Here is an 11,000-nt window from a genome sequence, read left to right as displayed (position 1 = left end):
TTATAAGAAAAAATAAAAAAAGGAAAATATCAGCAAAAGCAATAAATTAAAACAAATAGCAAATATACTTGTGTTTTCTAAATCAATTATGTTCAAAATCAAATCTTTCAAAGTCCTCAATAAAGGATTTCTGTCATTGTTCAATCAGCTGATATACATTCCATCATGTCTGAGATATGGCTTTTCTCAATGCTTACCAGAATCTTCAGAATAGATATTTCACAACTTAAAATGGCATCCTTGAATTCGTCTTGAGTATATTTCAAAATCTCATAAAACTTCCCTCCCGATTCAATACTTTTCCGAAATTCTTTATAACTCTTTTCCAAGTGTTCTGGTACATTTAAAAGTGAAGGATCATCTACAGATTTCGAATTCAAGCGTTGTGGTTTATTTAAATGTGAAGTATCATCTATAGATTTCGAAGAGCGATCCAAGGAACCTTTTTTTTTAGCTGCTGGTCCTTGTAGATAGCTCAGTGTCTGTATAGCTTGGGATTCACAGTTAACGAATGTATCCTTTATATCTTTATATTGGTTTTTCTCTGCTGTTGGTAGACTCTCTCTCTTTCCAGAATTAGTTTGACGTTTTGTTTCAATTATTCGGCCTAAGAAAGTTACATAAAAATCTTCAATCGCTTTATACTTATACAGATAACTAGTATACTCTCTCAATTTTGTCTCATTTTTTTTGTCACATTCATCCATCTCATTTACAGGAGGAGGTTTTTCCGGTTCAAAGCTCGATTGAATTATTTCAAATTCCCTTTTACTTTCATCAACGATTCTCTTTAGTTCTGTTTTTGTTGCGCTGTTTATTTCACAATCACAACCTGTTTCTTCCTCTCCGGGCACAGGTGAATAATTCTCCCTTACTAAATTTAGTTCCTGCTTCAGCTTCCTTAAACTCCATTCTCTTCCGATGACGTATGCGCAAAATGCAATCGAAGAAACCAAGAATAGAACGAGGAAGACGCAAAATAGATTGAAATAACTGGCCTGCTCCAGTGTCTCAAAGACTTCATACTTACTGAAAGGTGTCATTATCAGCGTTCCTTCGACATTGTAAGTAACACCGCCCACAAGAACGCCCTCCTTCGATATCCCAACTCTATTGATGATGGAGTTCTCAACGACGACCTTACCATTCCTCAAATCGATGGCGTTTAAAGGCACGCTCTCAATCGTCGTCTCTTTGATCAGGAGAGTCGATCCCGAATCCACAGTGAAATGCTTCAGATGGGCGATTCGAGACGATTGCAAAATAGCTACTGTTCCATTGACCAAGGACATTGCAACATCGAGTTGTTGCACTTTGGAGGAAATGACTAGGAATTCGGACAATGATAACTTCGGCTGTAACATCTCGACCTTACATTCTTCGAGGTATAACTGACTGACAGTGTTAGGGATCTCATCGAGGTTCGACTGTCTCGCTGACAGCTTGAATTTTGGGCAGTTGGAATTCTCGGAAGAGGATTTTATCCACACTTTTTGGACGTTTGTCACCGACAAGTTGACGGATACACATTCATCAAGATAAAGATCTTTTATATTGCTCAAATATACCATTTGAATTTGAGGGTTGTGAAGAGGTTTGATGTAGAGTGATGTCTGAAAAGGAATAAACATTACGTTAAAAGCAAGTTAGAGTCGTGATGTTTTCTTACTCACTGAAATAAAGCATATGAAAATACTTGACGTCTTACACTAGCACACGCGCACACAGACACACACACACACACACACACACACATATATATATATATATATATATATATATATATATATACATATATATATATATATATATATATATATATATATATATATATATATATATGTATATACACACTAGTGTACGTGACGGCAAAATATTTTGATAGATATGCAAACATATGCACACACCCCTCTCACCAGAGTATGACTATTCCCTTTCCCCCTACTCGAAGAACGGGGAGAGCTGAGGGTGACAAAATATATGCATTTATATATATATATATATATATATATATATATATATATATATATATATAACCGGACACTTGCTCTTTATTATACAGTGGATATATATACAGTATATATATATATATATATATATATATATATATATATATATATATATATATATATATATATATATATATTATATGTCCCCTGTGGCCGCGGGGCCATAAAAACAATTAGAATAGCGCCAACGTTATCCCTGTGTGTCGTAAGCAGCGACTAAAAGGGACGGGACGAGGGGGCTGGGAACCCCCTCTCCTGTATATAATCCTGCGAGACGTCAACAAAGAGATGGAGCTGGGGGGAGAGTGACTGCTTCCCGCAGTCTAGTTTTGGGGTGTTTGAATGTGCGTGGATGTAGTACGATAGAGAGTAAAAGCTATGAGATTGGAAGTATGTTTAGGAATAGAAGGATGGATGTATTGGCCTTGTGTGAGACAAAGATGAAAGGAAAGGGTGAAGTGATGTTTGGTGAAATGTCTGGTAGAGTGTCTGGGATTAGAAGGGGAAGAACGAGAGAGGGTGTGGCTTTATTGCTGAGTGAATGGATGACAGGTAAAATAGTGGAATGGAAGGAGATATCATCTAGGTTAATGTGGGTAAGGGTTAGGTTGGATAGGGAATGTTGGGCGTTTGTCAGTGCGTATGGGCCAGGTAGTGAGAAAAGTGAAGAAGAACGGAATGAGTTCTGGATTGAATTAACTAGGTGTGTAGAAGGACTGGTAGAAGGAATCATGTAGTTGTCATGGGTGACTTAAATGCTAGAGTGGGCGCTGAAGAGGTAGAAGGTGTCATTGGAAAGTATGGCGTACCAGGTGAAAATGAGAGTGGTGAGAGACTGGTAGATATGTATGTTGAGCAAGAGATGGTAATAAGTGCTAGCTTTTTCAAAAAGAAAGATAAAAACAAGTATACATGGGTAAGAGTGATAAATGGAAGAGTAGTAGAAAGGGCATTAATGGATTATGTGTTGATAACTAAAAGAATGTTTGGAAGATTGAAAGACGTGCACGTGTTTAGGGGTATGGCTAACGGTATGTCTGATCATTTTCTGGTGGAAGGAAAATTAGTTGTAGCAAAAGGGTGGGGGAATAGAGTAGGTGGATGTAAAAGGGAGCTAGTGAGGGTTGAAGAGCTAATAAAACCGAGGGTAAAAAGTAAATATCAGGAAAGGTTGACAATGGCATATTACGAAGTGAGAGCAAGAGAAACTGGTGATTTAGAGGAAGAGTGGAAGTTAGTAAAAGAAAATTTTGTTGGGATTGCAAGTAATGTGTGTGGCAAGAAGGTTGTTGGAGGCAGCATGAAAAAGGGCAGTGAATGGTGGAATGGAGTGAAGGTAAAAGTGGAAGAGAAAAAGAGGGCTTTTGAAGAATGGGTGCAGAGTGATAGTAAAGAGAAGTATGAAAAATATAGAAAGAAAAAGGTGGAAGTAAAGCGCAAGGTGCGTGAGGCAAGGAGGGCAGCTAACCTGAGGTGGGGTCAGGGATTGGGTCAGTCATATGAAGAGAATAAGAAGAAGTTTTGGAAAGAAGTGAAGAGAGTAAGGAAACCTGGCTCAAGAATTAAAGAGACAGTGAAAGATGGAAATGGAAGGTTGTTAAAAGGAGAGGAGGCAAGGAAAAGGTGGGCGGAATATTTTGAAAGTTTACTGAATGTAGAGGATAATAGGGAGGCAGATATAATTGCTCTCGCAGGTGTTGAGGTGCCGGTGATGGGAGATGAGAATGAGAGAAAGATTACAATAGAGGAAGTGAGGAGAGCACTAGATGAAACGAGAGTAGGAAAAGCATCTGGTATGGATAGTGTGAGAGCTGAGATGTTGAAGGAAGGGGGTGTGACTGTACTTGAATGGTTGGTGAGATTGTTTAATATGTGTTTTGTGTTGTCAATGGTACCAGTAGATTGGGTTTGTTCATGTATTGTACCACTATATAAGGGTAAGGGAGCTGTGCATGAGTGTTGTAATTCAAGAGGTATTAGTTTGTTGAGTGTAGTTGGAAAAGTGTATGGTAGAGTAATGATTAATAGGATTAAGGATAAAACAGAGAATGCAATCTTAGAAGTACAGGGTGGTTTTAGAAGAGGTAGGGGTTGTATGAATCAGATTTTTACAGTTAGGCAGATATGCAAGAAATATTTAGCAAAAGGTAAGGAGGTGTATGTTGCGTTTATGGATCTGGAGAAAGCGTATGATAGAGTTGATAGGGAAGCAATGTGGAATGTGATGAAGTTTTATGGAGTTGGTGGAAAGTTGTTGCAAGCAGTGAAAAGTGTCTACAAAGGCAGTAAAGCATGTGTTAGAATAGGAAATGAAGTGAGCGATTGGTTTCCGGTGAGAGTGGGGCTGAGACAGGGATGTGTGATGTCGCCGTGGTTGTTTAACTTGTATGTTGATGGAGTGATGAGAGAGGTGAATACTCGAGTGCTTGGACGAGGATTAAAACTGGTAGACGAGAATGACCATGAATGGGAGGTAAATCAGTTGTTGTTTGCGGATGATACTGTACTGGTTGCAGACACAGAAGAGAAGCTTGACCGACTAGTGACAGAATTTGGAAGAGGGTGTGAGAGAAGGAAGTTGAGAGTTAATGTGGGTAAGAGTAAGGTTATGAGATGTACGAGAAGGGAAGGTGGTGCGAGGTTGAATGTCATGTTGAATGGAGAGTTACTTGAGGAGGTGGATCAGTTTAAGTGCTTGGGGTCTGTTGTTGCAGCAAATGGTGGAGTGGAAGCAGATGTACGTCAGAGAGTAAATGAAGGTTGCAAAGTGTTGGGGGCAGTTAAGGGAGTAGTAAAAAATAGAGCGTTGGGCATGAATGTAAAGAGAGTTCTATATGAGAAAGTGATTGTACCAACTGTGATGTATGGATCGGAGTTGTGGGGAATGAAAGTGATGGAGAGACAGAAATTGAATGTGTTTGAGATGAAGTGTCTAAGGAGTATGGCTGGTGTATCTCGAGTAGATAGGGTTAGGAACGAAGTGGTGAGGGTGAGAATGGGTGTAAGAAATGAGTTAGCAGCTAGAGTGGATATGAATGTGTTGAGGTGGTTCGGCCATGTTGAAAGAATGGAAAATGGCTGTCTGCTATAGAAGGTGATGAATGCAAGAGTTGATGGGAGAAGTACAAGAGGAAGGCCAAGGTTTGCGTGGATGGATGGAGTGAAGAAAGCTCTGGGTGATAGGAGGATAGATGTGAGAGAGCGATTGTGACGCAGTTCCGGTATTCCCTGCTGCTTCCTCTGGTGCCTTAGATGACCGCGGAGGTAGCAGCAGTAGGGGATTCAGCATTATGAAGCTTCATCTGTGGTGGATAACGGGGGAGGGTGGGTTGTGGCACCCTAGCAGTACCAGCTGAACTCGGTTAAGCCCTGTGTCAGGCTGGGAGAAATGTAGAGAGTAGAAGTCCCCTTTCTGTTTTATTTCATTTGTTGATGTCACCACAGTTGGGGGTTGGTCTTGCCTGGCTGACGTACTGGTGAGCATCTATTCTGATAAAACTGGAACTGAAACCTGACACCTTTAGACACCTTCATATGTTTCGTGACAACACTTAGTCAGCATGCGTTCCTCTTTATCTACTCCAAGCCCACAATATTCTCTCTATTTTAATCATCCTATGACCTATCCTACTTTCCAATCGAAATCTTATGAAATACCCTTCTTATACTAAGTAACATTATGCTAATGTAGTTTTGTATCATCTTTAAGTTCATAAAATGGAACAAATTAGTTCGGAACCTTCCTTACATCTGGAAAAGCTTTTCTTCAAACACATCATCACCAGTGGGCTCCAAGTTCTCCTTTGAAATCACATCTAATCGCATCAATTCCTGGTACCTTTCCTTTCTTCAACCTCTTAAATGCTTCCGCACCTCCTCAAAAGTCGCTGCTATAAGTATTTTCAGGCTTATACTAAGGATTCAAATTTCTTCATGTCCTAATTCTGCCTTTCTTGTTCTCCAAAAAACTCCCAATTTCCACTTTTACTTTGTTGACTCACGACGCGTCCTTTAACAGAAAGTGGACTACCATTCCTCAATTTTATTTCATTGACTCAGGATGAGTCCCTTAACAGAAAGGAGTGGACTACCAATTTTCAATTTTACTTCATTGACTCACGGCGCATCCTTTAACAGAAAGTGGACTACCAATCCTCAATTTTTCTTCATTGACTCAGGGTACGACCCTTAATAGAAAGGAGTGGACCACCAATCCTCAATTTTACTTCATTGACTCGAGATGCGTACCTTAACAGAAAGGAGTGGACTACCTATCTTCAATCTTACTTCATTGACTCAAGAGACGTCCTTTTACAAAAAGGAGTGGACTGCCAATTTTCAAACTTACATTATTGACTCACGGTGCGTCCTTTAACAGAAAGTGGACTACCAATCCTCCATTTTTTTTCATTAACTCAGGATGCATCCCTTAACAGAAAGGAGTGGACCACCAATCCTCAATTTTACTTCATTGACTCAAGATATGTCCCTTAACAGAAAGGAGTGGACTACCTATCTTCAATCTTACTTCATTGACCCAAGAGGCGTCATTTTACAAAAAGTATTGGACTGCCATTTTTTCAAACTTACTTCACTGACTCTTTTGATTCCCTTAACAGAGAGTAATGGACCACCTTAAATTGAGCAAAATCCAAGGTTGGGAAAAGAGGAGATAGACTTCAGAAGTGGAGATGTGTCACCAATGGAGATTACTCCTGTGGTGATTCGCCCCAGACCATGGACCACACCCTCCGCTGCTGTCCACTAGGACCTGCATGTTCTGACGTAGATCTACAGGAAGCAAAGGACAGAGGCCTCCATTGGATACACGAGTGGTACGATGAGATATGAATGAATGACTCATGATTACATTCCTATTAGACAGTTTCTCTCTATACGGATCTTTCATTTCCAAATCCATATGTTCTTGATAATTTTACTCTGTTAAAAGCTTTACCCACTTTTGTGGATAACAGCTATCTTTTTCTCTCTCATTTTGCTTGAGTACCATATTGGTGCTCTTGTATTCCTGCTTCTGCTCTTTTCTTCGATCAAGCAATGCATCTAAAAAATTCTCCCTTTTTTTCTGTATATATCTTACTTCTTCATGCCATCAATTGCTGATCTTATATATATATATATATATATATATATATATATATATATATATATATATATATATATATATAATATATATATATATCTATATATATATATATATATATATATGTATATATATACACATATATATCCATATATATATATATATATATATATATATATATATATATATATATATACATATATATATATATATATATATATATATATATATATATATATATATATATATGTTATCCTCTTTCACCCACAAATACTCCCTAGTGTCTAATGACTCCTTCATGGAACCTTAAAAATCCTTATCTATTTTTCTCTATATTTTTATTTCTCTTGCTCTCAGCTATACCCTATTTCTCCTTATAGGCCTTTCACACTTTCTTCTTATTCATTGCACCCCTTTGATTACATATACAGTTACAGTTTCATACTTTGCTCTTCAATTTATATTATCTTAAGTTTCAGTCAAATGATAATCAGATATGGATAAGCTTCAGGCCACGCCTCTTCTCACTCATATGTTGCAACTTACTCTTCCACCTACTCTGTAACAACTAGTATTATAGCAATCCTTGTTCCTTGTTATTATGCATATTAATATTTTTCTTTGGAGACCCTGTACTTCAAGCCTCTTTTCGAACATTTTCCTCCAGAAACCCCATAACTAGTAACTAAATTTTTTCTGACACTTACTTTTATCTCCTTTCCTGGGGTCCAAAACCAGACAGACACAGAATCTCAATATCCCAAAATGATTCTCTGTTACTCTCATTTCCTCCATTACAGAAGAAGATTTACTCATCATCATAAATGCTACATCTGTCACATTCCAATTTACCAACAAAATCCAGAAATCTGGTAACTAATATATGCCCACTCTTTCATCTACTCCCAGAACCTTCCTAACACTACAGTATAAACCCTTCCCATACCTTACACTTTTCAGCTACACCGAGTAGTCTTTATATTATCCTTCGCATTCCAACGCACATTACCATTCACTATGAGCCAAAACAGCTAGTTCCTTATACGTGAACAAATACTATATCATACATGTTCTTCTAAATTGATATATATCAGTTTAGTGAGGTCGGTGTTACTATATGGACATGAGTCGTGGTATGACAATGAAGCAATATGCAACAGATTTTGTATATTTGAGAACAAAGTCTTCAGAAGAATATTAGGAGTGAAACGGCATGACATGATTATAAGTGAAACTATAAGAGAGATTACTTCAGTGACATATGTGGATGTGATCAAGGTGAGGGGTAGATGGAGATGGTTTGGTCATGTTCTTTGCACTCCCAAGAGATAATAGTTCATCAAACATTTAACTGGGCTCCACAAGGCACTAGAAAAGTTTGTCGTCAGCCACATAGGCGGGGGGCCCTATATGGCTGAGGACCATGAAGCCTGAAGTAGGAGATGATGAATGGAGTAGTATTGATGTAAAAGCTCAAGATAGAGACGATTGTCGAAATATAACCGAGGTCCTTTGCGAGAAGCAATGGACAATTAAAATAAAATACTTGAACAGAAACAAAATTGAAATCAATATTTTACATATAAACGATAAAATCTTCAAAAGAGGAAGAGAAATAAGATAGAATTGTGTTAGAGTGTACCCTCAAGCGAGGGATGTGTTCACCACCAAGCAAAAAGGAAATTAACATAAATTTTGCCAGAGGGAAAATGAATCAAGTTAAAAAAAATCAACACATTTATAAATATATGTTGAATTTAACCGAGTGAAAAATTGCCAGCTTAGAAATCTGAGCTAAAAAAAAAAAAAGAAAAAAAAAATGGTCCGAGCTTTGCCTTGTAGGTTTCAAAGCTAATTTTTAATTTAGAAAAAATAATGATTAAACCTAGCTATATACGACCCACATTATGTTGGTTTAGCTACAATGCTTAACATGCTGATTCAGTAACAGTCTGTTACCTTTTTTTTTTTTTTTTTTTTTTTTTTTGCAATTCGATTTCTCGCTAATGATCACTAAATAAATATTAGTACTTTTGCATTAAAGAATAGTCCCTCATCATACATTCAGCAGACATAGTGCTCATTTTGTTCGTATACAACACATAAACAGATTTATACTAAACATAGAAATACTACATCCTTTTGTTTCGACTGATTGGAATATGTGCGAATCCTTGTCAAGGAAGAAGTATTTATTATAAACGAACTTCCTCATAAATGATCAACATATGTAAACCAGTTCTCAAAAAGTAGCTAAAATATCTTACCTCCTTCTGTCCCTTGAAATCACAAGTCATTACCACTCCACTGAATTCACACTCTGGGGAGTCCGTCGTTATGATTTTTTCTGCAAACCGTTTAGATCTCATCTTAGCTTCCAGTCCTGTAGAAAACAGGATAAGGCAAAGGAGCATCCAGGATTTCCCCTGCAAATAAGAAAAAATGTCAGTCAATTGTTTTAGCTTCATTGTTGATTATCAATATAACTGAAGAGGAACTGAAATAAAGTAACAGCATTCTGACATGGTGTGTTTATTATTACCCATCTGAAGAAAGCTACGGGCTGTTATTAAAGCACGCCTCCCATTGGCAAAGTTACTTGAGACTCCAGAAAGAAAACTGCCCGAGGTTGTTAATATACCCTGTTAAGATAAATCTCTCATTGTCAAAGTTACTTAATATTCTAGAAAGAGAACTGGACAAGGTTGTTGGTGTGCCCTGTTATGACTAAAGGAGTGTTATTCTTTTGCGAAATATGTATATGAAAGATGTATTCTAGAGCGCTAAGAAATTTATTCTATCATTAGAGTATATCGTTTCATCTCCAAAAGATAGAAAACAGATAAATAGTAGCAACATTTATGATGGTAACTCGTAGCTGCACTTCCTTATGCTACTTTCAATATTCAGGGAGTCAGATCCTTTTATAAACCTAACCATACCTCTGATGTATTATCAACTATGCCCAGAGAGACTTCATGACAAGCACTTCTCATATTGCGCCAACTTTAGACCTTGTAAGATAACTTCAAACAATAAAAACTAGTAATTCAGAAGAAGAAGAAGAAGAAGAAGAAGAAGAAGAAGAAGAAGAAGAAGACACCTATTCAAAAAAATTGAGGTTAACTAATATTAATTATCGAAAAAACTTACCATAGCAATTCTATAAGACGAAATAATATCCACTGAAAAATTATATGAACAACGACAGCCTTGAAGTCGCTGCTCTCTTAGACTGAGAACGGTATGCACTACATTTAGCCAGTTGCTGATTAGATTACGATTATCAGATATGTTTTTAAGGTAGATAAGACAAGTTTATCGTGGCACATTATTTCCTTTGTTGCTGAAATAATTATTGAAAAATATTAAGAAGAACAAGAATAAGAGTCCGTAACGATAATGATAAGTTTGAATACCAATATAGACAAAATGGTTTAAAAAGCAATTCTATTGATCTGTTTCCTAAAGCTAATACAAAAATGAGTTATACATTTCTTGGTTTTTCAGACTCGCTTCACACGTGCAGTTTAATACCGGGCGGTTTTATTGGTGGGGATTAAAAATCAACAAAGATCAATGAGGCCCTTCACATGCTCCCCGAGTGGCAATTCTTCTGAGCGGCAATTTCTCCGAGCAGCAAATCTTCTGAGCGGCAATTTTCCTGAGCTGCAATTCGTCCAAGCAGTAATTCTTCCAAGCAGTAATTCTTATGAGCGGAAATTCTTCTGAGCGGTAATTCTTCCGAGCGTCAAATCTTCTGAGCAGCAATTTTTCCGAGCGGCAATTCTTCCGAGCAACAATTCTTCCGAGCGGCAAATCTTCTGAGCGGCAATTTTTCCGAGCAGCAATTCTGAGCGGCAAATCTTCCAAGCGGTAATTATTCC

The 11,000-nt window shown here is 37.5% G+C and overlaps 1 protein-coding gene across 1 annotated transcript in view; it reads right to left on the bottom strand.

Moving 5' to 3' along the window:
- Positions 1 to 10,370, bottom strand: part of LOC137643864 (uncharacterized) — a 34,085-nt gene extending 23,715 nt beyond the window's left edge. Inside the window, exons 1-2 of the mRNA XM_068376595.1 lie at positions 10,267 to 10,370; positions 9,381 to 9,539 (exon numbers count right to left, since the gene is read on the bottom strand). Of these exons, the coding sequence (XP_068232696.1) occupies positions 9,381 to 9,539; positions 10,267 to 10,269 (162 nt within the window). The 5' untranslated portion in view covers positions 10,270 to 10,370. The remainder of the gene's footprint in view (positions 1 to 9,380; positions 9,540 to 10,266) is intronic.
- Between the last annotated feature and the right edge of the window lie 630 nt (positions 10,371 to 11,000).

This window comes from Palaemon carinicauda, chromosome 7, assembly GCF_036898095.1.
Source record: "Palaemon carinicauda isolate YSFRI2023 chromosome 7, ASM3689809v2, whole genome shotgun sequence".
Taxonomy (NCBI): domain Eukaryota; kingdom Metazoa; phylum Arthropoda; class Malacostraca; order Decapoda; family Palaemonidae; genus Palaemon; species Palaemon carinicauda.
This window is presented reverse-complemented; position numbering and strand designations above follow the sequence as displayed.